The sequence below is a fragment of the Schistocerca americana genome, chromosome 1, assembly GCF_021461395.2.
Source record: "Schistocerca americana isolate TAMUIC-IGC-003095 chromosome 1, iqSchAmer2.1, whole genome shotgun sequence".
Taxonomy (NCBI): Eukaryota; Metazoa; Arthropoda; class Insecta; order Orthoptera; family Acrididae; genus Schistocerca; species Schistocerca americana.
Genome location: NC_060119.1, coordinates 829,399,588 through 829,421,776, shown reverse-complemented (window position 1 = coordinate 829,421,776; position 22,189 = coordinate 829,399,588). Strand labels below are relative to the sequence as shown.

Sequence of the window (22,189 nt, the reverse complement as noted above, 5' to 3'; positions counted from 1 at the left end):
AGTGGTCCCAGTGTGTTCTCACTGCGCGGACCTGGCTCCTCCTGAGTCCCCAACCGAACTCGCACACTCACACAACCCGGAAAAACAACGACGTCGCCCCAAAGATAGGGCAACAATTACTGCATGCCACTAGCGGACAGGACACGCTTGCGAAACCGAGTGGCACCAGTCAACACGAGAAGAAGACAAACAACCGCAACCACGCCAACTAAACGATACCGTCTGGCCTCCAAGAGAAGGCTGAAACCTATAAACAGCACCAACGCGAACTGTACCATGGCTCAGTGATGGTTTGCAGTACAGGAGGAGAGTATGAGCCTTGGAGAACGAGAATTGGAAGTGATAGAGGAATTTACTTACCTGGGAAGCAAAATCACAAGGGATGGTAGAAGCCGGAAAGAAATTGCGAGCAGAATATTAAAGGTCAAAATTGCATTTAATCGGAGGAGGAACTTACTCACCAGCAAGAACATCAGTCTTAAAATAAGGAAGCTTTCGTTTGGAGTGTAGCCCTATACGGATGTGAAGCTTGGACAATTGGAGGAGAAGAAAGAAGAAGGCTAGAGGCCCTGGAGATGTGGTGCTATAAAAGGATGATGAAGATCAGCTGGTAAGACAAAGTAATAAATGGTGCTTATAAGAGTACAGGAAACTAGATCTCTATGGAGGAACATTGAAGCAAGAAGAGACAAACCTGTAATGCACATCCTACGACACAATAACATCATTGGAACAATAGCAGAAGGAGCTATTGAGGGAAGGAATCGGAGGGAGCGAGCAAAGATATCATGCATGCAACAGATCATGAATGATATTGGATGTAACACATACGTGGAAATGAAGATGAATGCAGACAGAAGAGAGGACTGTAGCTCTGCTGCAAACCAACCTCAGATTTGAACACTAGAAGAAGAAGAAGAAGATGAAATCGTTAACACAAAAAGTCTGCAAGAATCTGACTAGGACTAACACCGTTAGAAACGTTTCAAAAAAAATGGTTCAAATGGCTCTGAGCACTATGGGACTTAACATCTTAAGTCATCAATCCCCTAGAACTTACAACTAATTAAACCTAACTAACCTAAGGACATCACACACATCCATGCCCGAGGCAGGATTCGAACCTGCGACCGTAGCAGTCGCGCGGTTCCGGACTGAGCGCCTAGAACCGCGAGACCACCGCGGCCGGCGAAACGTTTCAAAGGTGTCAAAAACGTACACTGGTAAGCGACGTTGGATGCCACCTGGTGCCGTTGTGGGCACGTGACGCGATCACAGAAGTATGTAAGCGGAGCAGGCCCGGACGGGGGATCACTTTAGTGAAGATATGAGCTGTAAATGGGGATATCCATTGAGATAAGCGACTCCTGACAAGGAGCAGGTTACTTAATACTTTAATAATAAAAACGAGTATCTTCAAAAAACGGCGAAGCTGGTCGAATATTCACTTGCTACCGTGGTGAGCATCTAAGGAAAGAGACAGAAAGACAGTGAAACTACCACTAGGCGCTAAATGGTTGGACATCCACGACTCTTCAAAGAACGTGGGGTTCGGAGGCTTGTCTGTTCTGTAAAGGAGGATAGATGCTAATCTGTGGTATCTCTGCCGAAAGAGCACAATGCTGGTGCACGTCCAAGTCTTTCGGAGCACACCGTTCGTTGTACATCGTTGCACATGTAGCTTCGCAGCAGACCACCCCTACGTGTCCACATGTTGACCGAATGACGACGTCAATTACCATTGCAGTGGGCAGCAGACCATAGGGTTTCTACCGTCGATCGATGGAAACGTGTCGTCTCTTCGGATGAATCACATTTTTGCCACAGTAAGTCGATGGTCGTCTTCACAAAGACCGTCATCGAGGTGAACGGCGGCTCGAAACGTGCAGTGCGCCACGGACGTAGGCTGGTGGGAGCAGTATAGCTATAGGGGACATTCTATTCTCCTGCGCTTGCATGGCACCTGTGATAGCAATCGAACACACGTTAACAGCTGTGGACAACCTGTACCCGTTCAGCCCTAAGGGGCTGTCATGTCTCAGCAGTGTAATTGTCCGTGTCTCGGAGCCAGAACCGCGCTACAGTTGTCTGAGGAACATTATAGTGACCTCACTTTGATGTCTCGGTGACGAAATTCGCCTGATGTAAATCCTACGGAACCCATCTGAATCGCTATCGGCCACCATAAGCACGTACGTCAATCAGCGGCCAGCTGTTTACACGAATTACATGACCCGTACGTAGATATATAATGCCACATAGCTCCACAAACCTACCGAGAAACTGTCAGTTCCCTGATACGCAGACTCGGTGACGTATTTCGTTCCAAAGACGGACAAACAAGCTGTTCAGCAAGTGACCATAATGTTTGGCTCATCAGTGTATATGGTACAACCGTTTTACACACTTGAAATCTTTGTCATTTTCTTCCAGTCTCATCACATTAATATAAAAAATATTATATAATAGAAAAAGTGAGCGCAATGGACGTCGCGTCTGTGTTCTATTGTTTGTTATTGTAAGTTTTTTATTCGCATAGTATTTTTACATCATAAAAGCTATAACAGTACTTTTCGCAATAAATAAACAGTTTTTCGAACGTCCTTAAAATGTGTAATTATTAGTCGCTCTCATCCATTTGCTCTCGTCTGTCCCCATCGAACCAATAGCATTCATGTAAATTACCAACTTCTAGCCATCCGTTATTTAAAGATAATTCACGTGTCGGTATTATCATATTAGCAATTCTATATACACAGGTGATACATCAAGCTCTTTCGATTTGTTTGTTGGGTTCTTTCTGGCAGGGTGGAAAATTAAAGGTATCAACATTCTTGGCTATAATTTTGAAACAAGCGTCAGTACTTTTAAAATTGTACGTTTTTGAGTCTGTACGGATGACTATAGCCAAAGCTGTCATGAAAGGACCGACCGTTCTACAAATAGTGGGAATCATTGCTGTGAGGGATGAGAACAGGAAAAGTGAGATCAAAATACGAGAGAACAGCTGCTCTAATATGCTGCTATATTCCTGCGTCGAAACTAGTCTGTATACTTGGTTTCGAATTCAAAAAATATTCATTGTATGGTATTCACTGTAATGCATGTTATTGATGGTAACAAAATTGCATTGTAAATACCAAAAAATAAAATTATATTAATAATACACGTTTGTTTACTATTATAAATATTTTAAACAATCAAATTTGAAAAAAAAGTGCTACACTGGATATCCGGGTTGAACATATAATAATATAAAACGTAATAATTCAGACGTAACTGAGATATTTGTTGGCGATTTGAATCTACAAATATGGCATTTTAAAATGTTTCCTGTGTTTGCTTGCGGCAGTTAGTACCGCGTGAACTGCTTTGTTCACGTAAGCACGCGACAGTAGCAATGTCGACTCTGCAGCAAAAGTAATTCTGTGAGCATTGCCTCGCGGAGCTAAAGTCTGTTACAGTGGTACAACGTCGTTTTCGGAGTGAGTATGGACTGCGACCAACTGAAGCTGTTTCCATGTACGTAACAATAACGAAATGGGACAAGCGGTTCGGGGAAATCGGGAGTTTGCTTTCGACGTCGGGCCACCACGCCAAGCACGCAATCCCAGAGGCTACTGTTGAATTAATCCTGACGTCCATACTGCGGAGCCCTCGTAAGTCAATCAGACAAGTAAGTATGCAGTTACAGTCACCTCGTTCGACAGTACACGATGTCGTCCATTAAATTTTGCGCCTACAGGCGTACAAACTGCAGCTTCGTCACAAAATCAAGCCAAAGGACAGGCCACGACAGAAGGCATTGGCGGAGACAACGAATGAAAGAATGGCATTCCTCGATTTCGTCTGTTTCTCGAACAATGCTACATTCCACACTTTCGGCACAGTAAACAATCACGCAATTAATGCATACCGTCAAAAATATTTCAGTTATTTTTCAAGGTATTACATTTTATATCATTATATGTTTATCCCAGACACCCTGTATAAATAAAAAGAATTGTAAGAAAAAGCAATAAAACGTGGGTGTGACGTACATTGCACACACATTTTCACTTCCAACGTTGCTGACTGTCCAGTTTGCCTGCTCATTTGGTGTCGAAATTTCTGAAGGTACATTTCTAAAATGCTCAACAAAGTTTCGTGAGGGCACCTAGGGTGTTGCCGAGCTGGGCGTCTTAGAGGGACCTATTGCTGTTCTATTCACGCACTTGTTAATGTTGCACTCCCGCGTGATCATGTCACAGGAGAGTTAAATATAAGTGTCGTGTGGCTAGGACCTCTCGTCGGGTAGACCGTTCGCCGGGTGCAAGTCTTTCGATTGGACGCCACTTCGGCGACTTGCGCGTCGATGGGGATGAAATGATGACGATTAGAACAACACAACACCCAGTCCCTGAGCGAAGAAAATCTCCGACCCAGCCGGGAATCGAACCCGGACCCTTAGGATTGACACTCTGTCGCGCCCACCATTCTGCTACCGGGGGCGGACACAGGAGAGTTGACAGCAAGTACCCTTTGCTGCTTCAGATCATGTTCAAATTTACTCGAATGATTTTGAACGGTCCATAGTGGTCCCAACCTGTACACAAGTGCAAAATTGCGGACACGCTGCACTCCAAAGGGGTACGATCACGTTCAGTGAGGATGCAGTCCCACAATGTCCTTATAGCGTCAAAGGTTGTCAAGAACATTTTCTCGTTGCTAATTGCTCTATTAACTGTCGTTTTCGACTGCAAAACATTTGTGAAACAACGACTCAGGGAAAGGGGTTGTATCATTGACGCCTTTTGTGCCGCCCCTTGAGCCTTTTCGATTCTGAATTGCGATGTGTCTCAATTGTTTTCCTCGGCCACCCATTAGAAAACCGCGCTGGGTATCGCGGTTTTGACCTCAATCGCAGAGACGTCAAAAGAATGGATGAAATACGGATAAGAGGGGCTGCGACGACCTTCTCATCGTGTGACACGTCCACCGTGAGGTTGGACAGAATTGTAGTGACGTTGATGCCAATGTGACCTCATTAACTGACCTTACATCTTACCTGAACTTCCGAGCTGCGGTTGTTTTTTTTTTTCGCATGTGTCGACATCTTGTGTGAAGCGTCGCTGAGCCCGAAGGTGGCGTCGCGGGGTGCCACGCTTGTCCACCATTACAGAAGAAGGTTATAGGCACCTTTGAGATAAATTTCAAACTTATGCGTCGTAACAGGAGGCAGTTGCGAGCTTTCGAAAAAGTGACCTTTAATTTGGTTGCGCAATGTACTTTCATTTGGGAATGTAACCCAGCTTTGTGCTCAGCACACTATTTCACCCAGCCCCAAATGTTCACCGCTGCGTGCATACGATTAAAAAATAAGAATACAGCATGTCAGTAAAACCCCTGATTACATGGATGCTCCCAAAAGTGCTAATCCAATAGTTCAGCTTAGTATAAATAAAACCAAGGGACGAGTTGCAACACAGAGTCGCACCATTTAGGTACTTACTGACTCTTTCTAGTAACAATTCACATTGCTAATAACGCATAAAAAAGTTTTAGCTAGTATAAGGTAGTTTCCGCACATGTTTGAAAGTGCGTGGGGGTCGCACACCCCAGGCTTTACAATAATGCGCTTTTCTTGCTAAGTCGTCAATAACGACACAGCCGGCCGAAGTGGCCGTGCGGTTAAAGGCGCTGCAGTCTGAAACTGCAAGACCGCTACGGTCGCAGGTTCGAATCCTGCCTCGGGCATGGATGTGTGTGATGTCCTTAGGTTAGTTAGGTTTAAGTAGTTCTAAGCTCTAGGGGACTAATGACCTCAGCAGTTGAGTCCCATAGTGCTCAGAGCCAATAACGACACAATGAAACACCAAGTCGCATAAAATAGTTGCAGTTTTTTGTCACGGGCTCTAGGACTTTAATGATACAGTTTTAAATCAATGACTGCCTTTACTGTACACAACATAGCGTTTAACAGTACTGCTATACTGTCCTACAAGCAGTTCTGCCTGTCCGTCTTTTATCCACGCTAGTTGGATCGACGATGTACTCAGGATTTCGCAAATTTATTTTATGTAACGTTGCAGCCGGATGCCATTCCTAGAGCCATACTCGTCAGTTAGCTAAGGGGAAAGTCGTTCGGGCCATCTAAATCTGAAAATTTCTGTGTGTGATCGTACTTAGTATTTTATGAGGCGGAGATTCAGCCCAGCGTATGCCTAAACGAGTGTGGGAAACCACAAAAAGCCACACTCAGCTTGATTTAGGTTTTGTTTGCAACAGTTCAGTCCTTGAACAAATGCAGAGTGTCACTGTGACATTAATTTATAACATTTTCTCGAGCTTCCAGGTCTGTCAAGTGAGTAAATATACATGAAATTTCGGAGGAGTGGCCCTCGGCCAGCATCAAGTGATGACTCTCCTGTGATTGTTGCTTGTGCCCGTAAAACAGTCGTGCTGTCTCCTTGACGTCGCTGGTGTCCTGTCAAGAGCCGAATAAGGCAATGTTTTCGTCGCACGTCTGCCGCATCCGCTTCAACATTCCGGTGACCAGGTCCCAGGCTCGGCTTAACGGCAAGCCATCACCTGTACTGAAGGTATTGTAGCAGAACATGCTCGGAAAAACGTAACACCGAATTGTATAGGACAAGACAGCTATCACATCTTAGAAATGGTGTCTGGGTCAGTGTCATAAAAGTATCTGACAACACCCTCAATAAAGAAGGCGACTTGCTGTCAAGCACAGCTTGGAATCCGGCCATCGGAAGGTTGAACAGGATGAAACGGACAGACAACGAAAACATTCCCTCTGCAATCGTGTCGGGGATGCGGACACCGATTGTCAGGATGTTCGTCTCTAACTCAGACTGGCGTGTGCAGGACGGTGGATTTCATAGCATCAGCAGCGGAAAATTCAAGAGGCCCGCCAGAGACGGTATCGCCAAACGTGCTCCTCGTCCGATTTCCTAAAACCGAGAAAGAGAGCGACACAAAAGTTGTCCATGGGACAATAGTAAGGATCAAACCGGAGCCAAAGGCTGAGCAGTCTAGTGGACTATCGGCTACGCTATGAGAACAACTTATACTAATTGTATGTTTCGGGCAGCCTGAATTTACACGAGCAACGGACTGATGGCTAACTTCGATGCTAATTAACCCGAAAATGACGCAACATATTAATTTTTTTTACAGTTATTTCTCAGTACAACCTGTCATGCAACTCCCTTACAAGTTTTTCAGACTATTTCTGACCACCATGAATAATTCCTATAATACGATTCTACATTTTGAAAATATTATCCCTATATGTCGAGTATTTTGTGTTTGTTTAGTGAATATAAATGATCAGAATGAATTAATTTCCTCATCAAGTCACCTATAATATAGGTAATATAGCCGAAACAATGCGCATTTAATTCTATGCAGAGGGTGATCTACGTTAATCCCAAAGACTTAACTTCTTTAAGTGCTTTTATTTCATTGTCTGAATATTTTTTATAGCTTGTGGAGTCCTATGATAATTATTGAATTATAATTTGAGTCTTGCCAAAATTCATTACGCTGATCCGTTTTCTTTGAAACATCATTGTGTTTACAGACATTCCACTAGCTGCCTTTTCAGTAAGAAGACCAGCACCACATTTTATATCTGTCTTCTATCAAGACCTAGGTGGAACCAACGCCCTTCGAGTAAACGGGTTTCCATCAGAATTATTGAGATTCTTAGGGGAGCGAGCCATGACGAAACTATTCCACGTGGTATGCAAGATACATGAGGCAATGAAATATCCGTAGACTTCAAGAAGAATGTAATAACCTCTATCTGCACAGATACTCCACCAGCCACTTTATAGAACATGATGGAGGGTGTATTGTACCAACATTATCAACGTTCTTTCCTATTTCATTCAGGTACTGAGCGAGGGAACAAAGACTGTCTATAAGAATCCTTACGCGCCCCAACATCTAGCATCTTTTCTTCGATATCCATACGCGAGGTATATTTTGGGGACAGTATAAGTCGTTTTCAAATTACATGTTGTCTAAATTAACGTGAAAGGTTGTCGTAAAAACTATAACACCTTTTCTTCAAGGATTCATCGTTTAAGTAAAAAAAATACCAGTCTAGATCACAAATGCCATTTATTCCTATGGTATGGTAACCGATTTCAGTAGTATGGCTCTGAGCACTATGACTTAACATCTGAGGTCATCAGTCCCCTGGAACTACTTAAACTTAACTAACCTAAGGACATCACACATATTCGTGCCCGAGGCAGGATTCGAACCTGCGACAGTAGCAGTCGCGCGGTTCCGTACTGAAGCGCCTAGAAGCGCTCAGCCACCGCGGCCGGCTTTCAGTAGTACATACAGTGTCTTCAGACCAGTAATGTCTCCACTGGTGACGCGATAAGTCAATGCGTGGAGCCGATGTGAGTGCAAGAAACACCTGTCGTTTCTATTTTTTTTTTGTTTTTTAGATTACGATATAAAATCGCTGACGTTCCAATTATGAGTTCTAAAATTATTTCAGGTTTAAGTACCCAGAGCAATTCTGTTGGCCTTTTGCGTTGTCTGGACCAAAGTACTATGATCCAAGCGGCGAGTCTCTGAATTCGATGGATGTCCGTTGTCAATTCTTCTTGATAGGGACTCCCAAAACTGCAAAAGTAGTTAGAATTGGTCGCACTAGTGTCTTGTGTGGGACTTCCTTTTACAGTACTTCCTCATAACACTTCCAACAAATTTAAATCTCGCATTCGCCTTCTCTAACACCGATTTTAGGTGACCGTCCAATTTCATACTGCTTCTTAGCGTTACCCCTAAATATTTACACGATGTAACATGCTCAAAATACTCACCATTAATCTTCTAATAAGACGCTATACGGTTCTTTGTCCTTCTCTTTGTTATACTCATTACCATATATTTATTGCCAATTCGTTATGAATATTGTCAATTACGGTACTTCCCTGTACACAATCGTATCGTCAGCGATCAGTCTTATAATGCACCGTGTCCCGTATGTGGAAGTTCCTATTATGCTTCATTGCCTCTTGTCTATCAGTTCCCCTGTAACATCTTTCGCAGCGATAATGTATTAGTTCCTGTTTTCGCAACATTTTGCGAATCGTATCATTAAACCAGCGTGAGTCTTTGCAGAGTTTTATTGTTTTACCTGGGACTTACACATCCAGAACGCAGTTGACACCATCTTTCAATTTTAAACATACTTTTTCTGAATTTTCCACGTCTGAACTATATGTTGTCATAGTTATTAACGCAGCATTAAACTCTGAAACCTCGTGCTTCGTCGTATGTGAATGACCTATCACATAACATTCAACAAGCAGATCTGGTACTTTTTTCACACTTTTTTCATACCTAGTAGATAGTGTCGGAAGTTCCATGCGGCTTTTCGCGGATGATGCTGTACTTTACAGAGAAGTTGCAGCATTAGAAAATTGCAGTGAAATGCAGGAAGATCTGCAGCGGATAGGCACTTGGTGCAGGAAGTGACAACTGACCCTTAACATAGACAAATGTAATATATTGCGAATACATAGAAAGAAGGATCCTTTGTTGTATGATTATATGATAGTGGAACAAACACTGGTAGCAGTTACTTCTGTAAAATATCTGGGAGTATGCGTGAGGAACGATTTGAAGTGGAATGATCATATAAAATTAATTGTTGGTAAGGCGGGTATCAGGTTGAGATTCATTGGGAGAGTCCTTAGAAAATGTAGTCCATCAACAAAGGAGGTGGCTCACAAAACATTCGTTCGACCTATACTTGAGTATTGCTCATCAGTGTGGGATCCGTATCAGGTCGGGTTGACGGAGGAGATAGAGAAGATCCAAAGCAGAGCGGCGCGTTTCGTCACAGGGTTATTTGGTAAGCGTTATAGCGTTACGGAGATGTTTAGCAAACTCAAGTGGCAGACTTTGCAAGAGAGGCGCTCTGCATCGCGGTGTAGCTTGCTGTCCAGGTTTCGAGAGGGTGCGTTTCTGGATGAGGTATCGAATATATTGCTTCCCCCTACTTATACCTCCCGAGGAGATCACGAATAAAAAATTAGAGAGATTCGAGCGCGCACAGAGGCTTTCCGGCAGTCGTTCTTACCGCAAACCATACGCGAGTGGGACAGGAAAGGGAGGTAACGACAGTGGCACGCAAAGTGCCCTCCGCCACACACTGCTGGGTGGCTTGTGGAGTATAAATGTAGATGTACCAGAGTTATAATAAATCCAAGGAGGGAGAAGGCAACGTAAGAGATTGTAAATTATATTTTCCAACGAATTTTCCAAGTGGGTGTCAGAAAATGAACTCTCCCTAAATTTTGAAAAAAAAAAAAAAAACAGTGTATTCAACAAACAGAGCCATATCAACAGTTGAAGTAGCACACGAGCAAAAGTCAGCAAATAGGTAGAATGATTCAAATTTTTGGGTGTACACATCGATGAAAAGCTGAACTGGAAGAATGGTATCACTGGCTTCTCAAATAATTAAGCGACTATTGCTGTTCATGTAATTGCTAACCCTGGAAAGAAACCAACTAATCTCTTGACGTACTTTGTTATTTCTACTCAGTAATGTCCTATGCAATATTTTACTCGGTTAACTCGTCACTTAGAAAGTACTGATTGCGGAAAAGTGAACAGTAAAGACAATATGTCGTGTTCACCGACTGACGTCATGTAGGTTCCTCTTCACGAATCTGGGTAATTTAACTGTACCGTCACAATACATATATTCGCTAATGAAATTCGTCATAAATACTCCATAATTACTTGAGAAGAACAGTGATCTCCGTACCTACAACATTAGAGAGAAAAATTACTTGTTCTACCTATTACTGAAGCGTAAACTTCCTGGCAGATTAAAACTGTGTGCCAGACCGAGACTCATACTAGGGACCTATGGCTTTCGCGGGCAAGTGCTCTACAACCTGAGCTACCCAAGCACGACTCATGACTCCTCTGCAGAGCTTCAATTCTGCTAGTACCTCGTCTCCTACCTTCCGAACTTCACAGAAGCTCTTCTGCGAAACTTGCCGAACTCGCACTCCTGGAAGAAAGGATATTGTAGATACATGTCTTAACGACGCCCTGGGGGATGTTACCAGAATGAGATTTTCACTCTGCAGCGGAGTGTGCGCTGATATGAAACTTCCTGGCAGATTGAAACTGTCTGCCGGAACAAGACTCGAACTCGGGAGTATGCGCTGCAGAGTGAAAATCTCACTCTGTTATTGTAGCTATCAGTGGCTCGGAGCGAAGTTCAGTATACAGCAATAAAATTTTTGATCATTTCCCAATAAAATGTATGACATGTAGCAAAGCAAGCTTTCAAATCATTTCTCCCGGTCACTCCTATTCCACCGATGCGTTTCTATTTAAAAATTAGTGACCAGTAAAAAAAATTGTTTTAAGCGTAGCTGCATGAGTAGAGCTAAAATAATAATGTGTTCATTAATGTTAACACTAATCATCTATACATATCCTGTAAACAGACTCGTTCCAAATCATTTTGATAAAAGAATCGTTCAAATGATCAAATTACGAGTGGCATCCTGTCAAATGCGTTGCTCTCCATCAGCCAAAAGGACTGAGACTTTTCAAAACATGTTTGACGGAATTTTGGAGTTTGAAATGAACAAAGGAAGACTAGCATTTGACATCCCGTTGACATCAAAGTGATTGGAGGCGGGTAACAAGCTGGGTTTGTTACAAAGATGGGGAAGGAAATCGGACGTGCACTTTAGAAGGATCCATCCCGGCATTTGCCTGGAGGGATTTAGGGACATCACGGAATACGTAAATCAGCATGGCAGGAAGAGTATCTGAACCGTCAATTATGAAATGATGTCGCTTTCGGGGAAAATTATTTTGCTCCATACCTCATTGCATCCTAACCATGATCCATAAAACTTGAAAGATAGCTTTCATTGTATCAAGATCGCTCTACGAATGTAGATCACGTACAACAGTGGAAATACCCATTTTCGGAAGTGAAGCTAACCAAACAGAGGCTTAAGATCTCCACATTAGAAGACAGGCTCAACGTTCATGGCTTCACTCAATAATGAAATTGATATTTTAAGTCACTTCGTTATTATTACATTGGAAGTTGCTTCGTTAGTACGAACTAAATATAGAAAGCTTTTAGCTTATAAGAATACTTCAAACATTTATTTTAAGGCTGACTGCTTGAAAATTATATTTGAGTTAATTACAGGTGGAGTTTGCTTTTATATTCCTTCCGTTATCTTGCATTCACCTAAGAAACATGCTTGCTTATAGTTAAAATAAGCCATTTTTAAAATTGGAAGACAGGTATTTGGATCGACATGAGTCTCTAAATGTTGTTCTTACTTTGAAAATCAGTTGTTGATAGCGATTTTAATAAATCTTATTGAATAAATTGATGATCCACTGAGACAGCCGAGAGTGTTAGTATGCCGCTTCCGGAATTCGGGAAGGCGAGCATACCACATATTGAACATGCCTCGCGGATAAACGGCGAGGACTGATGAGCTGGCCATCTGTATGTGTTTTTAGGCGCTTTCCCACATCCACCTAGGTGAATACCGGGCAGGTACCCAAGTCAGAAACACGCTAGGCAAACATTTAGGAATCGTTCTCCCACTTTAACATGAGATTTGCACTAGACGCAGACAGACAGGGTACACAGCTTCCGTCCCGGGGCCAGTGGAGACACCAGGAAGGCATCCGGCGACCGACTGCGAAAACCCACATAAGAAAACGGATCCCACATAGTAAGGGGAAAAGGCGAGGAGGAACAAGACCGAATAACTTAACGATGTCAAATTGTCTTCATTTTCCAATACCAGTTCATTAAATCATAAACAGTGAAGTTTTATACTTAAATGCTACGTAACAGGCTTTAATTCTAAAGTTGCTCCAAAATGAGGTTTTTACAGAACAGTTGTCACAAAACTTCCATTTAGTAGAGCTCGTACCACAGGTTGTAATATTTCTGCCTTTACAACCATCATAATCAGCAATAAGAAGCTTTTCTTAGAGCAGTTGAGAAGGCAGCAGTGGGAAGATGACGTAATATGATGTGAGGTACCGGTGACAGATGGCTTGTCGGGTACGTGTATCGTGAGACAGACCGCCGAATTTTTGATCGTTCTCTGCGATTGGCTACTGTGTTCGGAATAGCGCGCCAAAATGATAAACTACTATTATTAATATTAGAGAAACTAAACAGTGAATTTATTTGCGTTTCATACAAAAGCATGTCTCAATAGCAGGCTATCGTTCCATTATTTCAATAGTGTTAATTACCAGGAGAATAACAAACAACCGCTAAACGAAAAGGCAGAAGAAGCACTTCGGAGATCTTCGGTCGGCGCCTAACTTGGATGGTGAGCGTCGTGGTTCGGCTGTCAGATTAGATCTCGATGGGCAGTCTCGGAGGACAGACATGTTGTCTGCAGCAGTCGGTATTGGTTAAGAACTTAATTAGCAATCTCTGGTTTCTGGACATGGAACTGAGAACTAGTTTGATAGTAACCATGCAAACATTAATTTCATTATTTTGTTTACTCCTGTAAAATTGTGAAGAATACAAATTATTTTTGAGTCATAAAGTGGACTATAATTGTGCAGTTTCTCGTATTCTAACAAAAAGCGAGTGCCATCCCGTTTAAACAAACCAATTCAAAATTTAGTTATACAATACCAGTTCTTCGCTAACAGTTTATTACTGCTTCAAGACAACTGAATCACGACCTACGTACTGCTTTCTACGCACAGGACAACGAGTACAGAAGACTGCAGGTTGGTGAACATCATTCAGAATTTATGCATTCCTCTCAGGGCGGTGGAAGAAATTAGGCACCTCGCCTGTACAAACGAGATGAGTGACACGTCGTATGTGGTAACACAGAAGAGGTATGAGGGAAGGACATTTCCGAGGGAAGGGATTTATCATATACACATAAATCCCTCTCGTTATCTCTCTTTTTCACTTGCGGAGAGTTTCCGGCTAGGGATTTCTCGATCCTAAATACGGCCCTGAGCAGAAATGATATAGGACCACTAAGATAACCATGAAGTACACAGATTTCACGAAATTGTGAGTGACTGTTGCTCAGTGATTGACATCCATACTCTGTCTTCTGTCGTGTGCACTACTGGTCATTAAAATTGCTACACCACGAAGACGACGTGCTACAGACGCCAAATCTAACCGACAAGAAGAAGATGCTGTGATATGCAAATGATTAGCTTTTCAGAGCATTCACACAAAGCTGACGCCGGTGGCGACGCCTACAACGTGTTGACATGAGGAACGTTTCCAACCGATTTATCATACACAAACAGCAGTTGACCGGCGTTGCCTGGTGAAACGTTGTTGTGATGCCTCGTGTAAGAAGGAGAAATGCGTACCATTACGTTTCCGACTTTGATAAAGGTCGGATTGTAGCCTATCGCGATTGCGGCTTATCGTATCGCGACATTGCTGCTCGCTTTGGTCGAGATCCAATGACTGTTAGCAGAATATGGAATCGGTCGGTTCAGGAGGGTAATACAGAACGCCGTGCTGGATTCCAACGGCCTGGTATCAGTAGCAGTCGAGATGACAGGCATCTTATACGCATGGCTGTAACGGATCGTACAGCCACGTCTCGATCCCTGAGTCAACAGATGGGGACGTTTACAAGACAACAGCCATCTGCACGAGCAGTTCGACGACGTTTGCAGCAGCATGGACTGTCAGCTCCGAGACCATGACTGCGGTTAACCTTGACGCTGCGTCACAGACAGGAGCTCCTGCGATGGTGTATTCAACGATGAACCTGGGTGCACGAATGGCAAAACGTCATTTTTTCGGATGAATCCAGGTTCTGTTTATAGCATCATGATGGTCGCATCCGTGTTTGGCGACATCGCGGTGAACACACATTGGAAGCGTGTATTCGTCATCGCCATACTGGCGTATCACCCGGCGTGATGGTATGGGGTGCCATTGGTTACCCGTCTCGGTTACCTCTTGTTCGCATTTACGGCACTTTGAACAGTGGGCGTTACATCTCAGATGTGTTACGACCAGTGGCTCTACCCTTCATTCGATCCCTGCGAATACCTACTTTTCAGCAGGATAATGCACGACCGCATGTTGCAGGTCATGTACGGGGCTTTCTGGATACTGCTGCCCTGGCCAGTACTTTCTCCAGATCTCTCACCAACTGAAAACGTCTGTTCAATGGTGGCTGAGCAACTGGCTCGTCACAATACGCCAGTCACTACTCTTGATGAACTGTGGTATCGTGTTGAATCTGGATGGGCAGCTGTACCTGTACACGCCATCCAAGCTCTGTTTGACTCAATGCCCAGGCGTATCAAGGCTGTTATTACGGCCAGAGGTGGCTGTTCTGGGTACTGATTTCTCAGGATCTATGCACCCAAATTGCGTGCAAATGTAATCACATGTCAGTTCTAGTATAATATATTTGTCCAATGAATACCCGTTTATCATCTGCATTTCTTCTTGGTGTAGCAATTTTAATGGCCAGGGGAACCACGAAGCTCCTGTATCTGGCATTTCACAATATTTTTAAAAATGGCAGATGTTCGTGCACCCTCGGGACGAGGTGCCGCACCTGACGACGACGATGGCGCGCGCGGTGGTGCCGGCCCGCGGCGTGCGCCACCTTCACATGGTGCGGGTGCGCGAGGCGCGCTTCGAGCCGGCCGTGGGTAGGATGGGCGCGGCGCGGCGCGGCTGCCGCCTGCCCGGCGAACTCGCTGACGGGCCGCCGGCGCTGTACCCCGTCTACTCTCGGGGCGCCTGCGTCGCCAGCTGCCGCGCGCACCGCCTGTTCCAACTCTGCAACTGCACGCCGCCGCTCACGCCCCGGCTCCCAGGTGCGCCACTCCACACAAGAACGCTCCAACACGCTCGTATACCGTACCTTGTCACCTACACTGAGAAGCGACAGCGACAGTTCGTTTTCAGTACAATTGCATCTACGTAGGTATTCCGCAAGCCACCGTACGGTGTGTGACGTAGGGTACCCTGTACCACAACTTGTAATTTCGTTTCCTGTTCCACTCGCGAACAGACCGAGGGAAAAACAACTGTCTGTATGCATCCGTAGAGCCATACTTACTCGTATCTTATCTCAGTGGTCCTTACAGGCAATGTATGTTGCCGACAGTAGAATCGTTCGGCAAGCAGCTTGAAATACCGGTTCCCTAAATTTTCTCAATAGTGTTTCTCGCCACCTGCCGTCCACGGGAATGGTTGCGAATATCTTCCAATTCTCCAGTGACGAAGAGTCCTTACAATTTTCCTTTTTCTCCTCTTCAACTATGTCTTAAAAAGGTGCTTTGGTAGTTCTCTGTAACGCACAGATTGCAAAACACATGAAAATACGTCTCAATCAACAATATCTTTATTCAAAAAACATACTTTATTAAGTTAACACCAATAGCAAGCAACGACCTTGTTAGAAACTGAGAATAATAAAACATGTAATGTCATTTACATTCCGTAAAACCATTTGTTTCTCCGTTTTATTCACATATACACTCCTGGAAATTGAAATAAGAACACCGTGAATTCATTGTCCCAGGAAGGGGAAACTTTATTGACACATTCCTGGGGTCAGATGCATCACATGATCACACTGACAGAACCACAGGCACATAGACACAGGCAACAGAGCATGCACAATTTCGGCACTAGTACAGTGTATATCCACCTTTCGCAGCAATGCAGGCTGCTATTCTCCCATGGAGACGATCGTAGAGATGCTGGATGTAGTCCTGTGGAACGGCTTGCCATGCCATTTCCACCTGGCGCCTCAGTTGGACCAGCGTTCGTGCTGGACGTGCAGACTGCGTGAGACGACGCTTCATCCAGTCCCAAACATGCTCAATGGGGGACAGATCCGGAGATCTTGCTGGCCAGGGTAGTTGACTTACACCTTCTAGACCACGTTGGGTGGCACGGGATACATGCGGACGTGCATTGTCCTGTTGGAACAGCAAGTTCCCTTGCCGGTCTAGGAATGGTAGAACGATGGGTTCGATGACGGTTTGGATGTACCGTGCACTATTCAGTGTCCCCTCGACGATCACCAGTGGTGTACGGCCAGTGTAGGAGATCGCTCCCCACACCATGATGCCGGGTGTTGGCCCTGTGTGCCTCGGTCGTATGCAGTCCTGATTGTGGCGCTCACCTGCACGGTGCCAAACACGCATACGACCATCATTGGCACCAAGGCAGAAGCGACTCTCATCGCTGAAGACGACACGTCTCCATTCGTCCCTCCATTCACGCCTGTCGCGACACCACTGGAGGCGGGCTGCACGATGTTGGGGCGTGAGCGGAAGACGGCCTAACGGTGTGCGGGACCGTAGCCCAGCTTCATGGAGACGGTTGCGAATGGTCCTCGCCGATACCCCAGGAGCAACAGTGTCCCTAATTTGCTGGTAAGTGGCGGTGCGGTTCCCTACGGCACTGCGTAGGATCCTACGGTCTTGGCGTGCATCCGTGCGTCGCTGTGGTCCGGTCCCAGGTCGACGGGCACGTGCACCTTCTGCCGACCACTGGCGACAACATCGATGTACTGTGGAGACCTCACGCCCCACGTGTTGAGCAGTTCGGCGGTACGTCCACCCGGCCTCCCGCATGCCCACTATACGCCCTCGCTCAAAGTCCGTCAACTGCACATACGGTTCACGTCCACGCTGTCGCGGCATGCTTCCAGTGTTAAAGACTGCGATGGAGCTCCGTATGCCACGGCAAGCTGGCTGACACTGACGGAAGCGGTGCACAAATGCTGCGCAGCTAGCGCCATTCGACGGCCAACACCGCGGTTCCTGGTGTGTCCGCTGTGCCGTGCGTGTGATCATTGCTTGTACAGCCCTCTCACAGTGTCCGGAGCAAGTATGGTGGGTCTGACACACCGGTGTCAATGTGTTCTTTTTTCCATTTCCAAGAGTGTATAAGTAATTAGTCAATGGTGTAATTTAACCTCTCAGATTAGAACACTGACGAAGATTTAAAAACATTATTATCTGTACTAATATTGCTACGTTTAATCTTTTATCTTCTTCCTCCAATGCACGGATATTGATATTCAGACATGGAATAGTCACTTTATGTTTGACCTCTGCTTAAGGCAGTATTACTACTCAGGGCACATATTGGTTGAAGGCACCGATGATGGCTGTTAATCAATTGAAATCGATTTGCAAAAGTGAATAAATAAAACATGATTTTGCGACTGGTTGCTGCATATTTGGTAATTTTATGGTTTACGGTAGCTGCACTACTTGGGAACCACATGGAACCCACTATTGACATGTGAAAAATATTCTAAGTACTTCCTGATAATTTATGTTCTACAACACATAATTGAAAAATATTTTTTTTAATGTACATTTTGTGGCGAATTCGGCTCATTACTTCTAAGAAAATGCCGTGCCTGAGTAAGAATAGCCGTGGTGTGGACATTCAGATGCACAGAACAGAATTTTTGTCCCCGACATATGTCACCCCCAAAGCCACGTGACTAAGGTGCGACGTATATACGCACCTGACGCCATATCTGTCCGATAAATCGTCAAAATACCAGATACAACTGCGCAGTTCAGGCAGCCCGTTCTCGTGCACGCGAGTATTCCGTGACGATAAACTGCGCAATTCTCTCCGGTAATTGTATAGCTCGCAGAGTCTTGTCGTCCCAAGTCATCTGAATCTCAACCCCTTGTCCTCACGACATCCATGAAAAAACATAAGCTTTTAGCTCTTATTGACGGCTACCTGTATCTCCGTGAACTTCGATGCTCACATTCTAATAGTGTAAAAAAGAAGAAATAGCAGGGCGTACAATGTTCTGGAGACGGACACGATTCAAAGAGCTTAGTGAAGAAAATAAACGACGTTCCATTCGCTTTTCTGAAACAGTCGGAGAACTAACACAGCTGTAAGTATGCAGAAAATAGCGGCTGTTATTTTTCTGTCAGGCATTGTCAAATGGTTCAAATGGTTCTGAGCACTATGGGACTTAACATATGTGGTCATCAGTCCCCTAGAACTTAGAACTACTTAGACCTAACTAACCTAAGGACATCACACACATCCATGCCCGAGGCAGGATTCGAACCTGTGACCGTAGCAGCAGCGCGGTTCCGGACTGAAGCGCGTAGAACCGCGAGACCACCGCGGCCGGCTCAGGCATTGTCACATTATCTTACTAACACTGAACGGAACACCAGATCTGAGAGAACTCACAATGGATCTAAGAGAAAAATTAAATGTAACCTAAATATCTTCAGGTCAGGTAATCGTAAAGATACTGGCTTGGGCGGATAACTATATAGATAAGCTATAGGTGTGTAGGTCCCTCAAGGTTTCCCATGAGCACTCTGTAGATTTTGAATGATCTTCACACAAACCCCGGGTAGTAGCACAGTGGATTTGATACACGGGATTCATAGGCGCCTTAACAATTTTCAGTCGATACGTGGAAAGAACTTTTCTTAAAGCTGTAAAGAGACACACAAGGGCACTTCACGTTTTAGTGTCACACCTCAGATGTGACTTTCTTTTGTTATACAAAAAGAATGGGTACCCACCGCTTATTTTTAGTTTTCGATGTGCGTTTCAGCGTATTACAGAGTCTCTGTATTAATAAATTATGCTGCGGCATGTGAGGTCACAGTTACTGCATCTCAGTCGATAAAAGAGTAAGTAAAACCTTTATGAGGAGCGACAACAAGCGGTTAAGCCTCTCTGGGACCGACAGTGAGATTTACGGTTGCGTGTTTTCTAGTGCCCTCCAGCGCGACAATAGTTAGACTGAAGACTACCATATGCGGTCGCGCGCGAACACAGGGTCGGACGAAGTATACCAAAGAACGAATCGAAACGACCAAGTAAAATTTCCTATGCCCACACTAGCCGAACACTCGCCCACTATCTCCAACTTTTATCGGTTGACCGAGGGACAAACCTAGAACGACTGACACAGGGGACCCAAGCGACATAATGTGCGAAATTCCAAAGCCACTGATAGGCCAGTGCTGATATGGTACTACCCGAAACCAGCAGAGCACAACCGGTTCCTGATTCAGCTGGGCGCACACGAAAGGCAACTGGGTGCCCGTAACTCCCACTATTCGGCGAAAACGCTTGGGAATCCTAACCTGCGTATTTCTACCCTCCTTCCTACACCTTCAACTATTATTTTACTTCTTCCGATCATATGGGCAGTCGCGAACAAGATGACCTTCCTGGCGACAACGATAACATACTTTTGATTTGCAAATTATCGGTCGCGCCACCTTGCCCTGGAGTGAACAATAATTCTGTTGTCGACCCCTAATTTGAGAGCTCACCCGCTGACTGTCAGCGTAAGACAGCTTCTCAGTTTCTGATGCTAATACACTAAGTTCGCCCAAAGCGGTAGGTTTCTTGGCAAGCGTCATCCGCGACCTGTCTTCGGGTCTAACTCCCCCCAAAATGTTTCCGACACCTGTAGCTCAAGAGCCAGGCTGGATGTTCGCACACTTTCGATTAATTTAGTCAAGGGTCCATTATCCCCCTGCACCCACTAATAATGCTTGTTCGGAACCGCGCGACTGCTACGGTCGTAGGATCGAATCCTGCCTCAGGCATGGATGTGTGTAACCTAACCAACCTAAGGACATCACACACATCCATGTCCGAGGCAGGATTCGAACCTGCGACCGTAGCAGTCCCGCGGTTCCGGACTGCAGCGCCTAGAACCGCACGGCCACCGCGGCCGGCAAGGCGGTGAAACATTCTCAAAAAGCTCAGCCTGCTGATTCAACAGCCGGCCGCGGTAGCCGTGCGGTTCTAGGCGCTTCAGTCCGTAACCGCGCGACTGCTACGGTCGCAGGTTCGAATCCTGCCTCGGGCAGGGATGTGTGTGATGTCCTTAGGTTGGTTAGGTTTCAGTAGTTCTAAGTTCTAGGGGACTGATAATCTGAGATATTAAGTCCCATAGTGCTCAGAGCCATTTGAACTGATCCAACGAGGACAACGATGTAAACTCAAAACTCAAGGCATCTCCTACCTCAGCGATGACTTGTAGAGAAATTACCACCGGGTTTTCCAAGGACGCCTTTACCTGAGTCAGTAATTCAGGCACTCCTCCCTCGCCCGTCTGTCTGCGCACTCGCGCTTCATATTCTGTTTACGCTTCAGTAGCGCTGGAACTAGATAACGCCGCGCTTCCATATCGGCTTATAACCTGGAAAACAATTTAATATTAGCAAAAATCTTAATAAAACAAATACGTAAAATTTTAATATTAGTCAAATCCTAATAGAACGAGTTCTCAACAATAAATTATTATTACGTCAAGTTCTGATGAAACAAGTTCTTAACAGCTTTAATAGAATTTAGAGAGAGGGTGTCCTATAATGCCCCCTACCCAGGTCACGAAAGATCGCAACCACGCTCTGCTACCATTTTGACACGGCTCCGCAGGCGTTAGCTGGGGTAGATACCAGGGATGACATCAGAGAACGCCCCGAAGGCCAATGCTTTGAATACGTGGAAGTTGCGGGGAGTACGGGCAGGCACTGTTCCTCTAATAAAAGCCTTTTCTTTCACTTTCAAAATTTTACAACTTTATTCACTTGATTTTAAAATAGTAAGTAAACATTCGTTATCCTGAACAATAAGACCCTCAATATAGTTTGTTAATGAAAGGTCCCGAGTTATTTTAACCGATCAAAGAACAGCTCTAAAAATCAATTTACAGCGCTTAAAACTCAAAATACCTTTCCAAGCAAAGGAAAAAAATACAAATTGCATAATTCAAGGTTAATTATCCTAACGCCACATTGCAATACCAAAATTAACCTAGATATGACTTATGATCTCTAAAGTCAATTAAATATTGATCACAATTTTTAAATTAAAACAACTTAAATACAATAAAATCTGATTACTATCAGCGTACACTCAAACCCCGTAGCCACTACGATGCGCCCCGTGTTACAAAATATTTTCCTTACATTAAACACTTTATCCCATAAACCTCCTTGCATGTGATGCATACTACGCCCAACGAATTATGACAACTAAGCATAGATGTTATAATTAACCAGGTATGTAATCTTTTACTTTCAAAATAAATAAAAAAAACACAAATCAACTCTAAATCACAGAGGATATATCCAT

The 22,189-nt window shown here is 44.5% G+C and overlaps 1 protein-coding gene across 1 annotated transcript in view; it reads left to right on the top strand.

The window, feature by feature from the left end:
• The window catches only part of LOC124594466, a 155,699-nt gene that overhangs the window by 71,038 nt on the left and 62,472 nt on the right, over nucleotides 1-22,189 (top strand). The window contains exon 6 of the mRNA XM_047132845.1: nucleotides 15,591-15,888. Coding sequence (XP_046988801.1) covers nucleotides 15,591-15,888 — 298 coding nt within the window. The remainder of the gene's footprint in view (nucleotides 1-15,590; nucleotides 15,889-22,189) is intronic.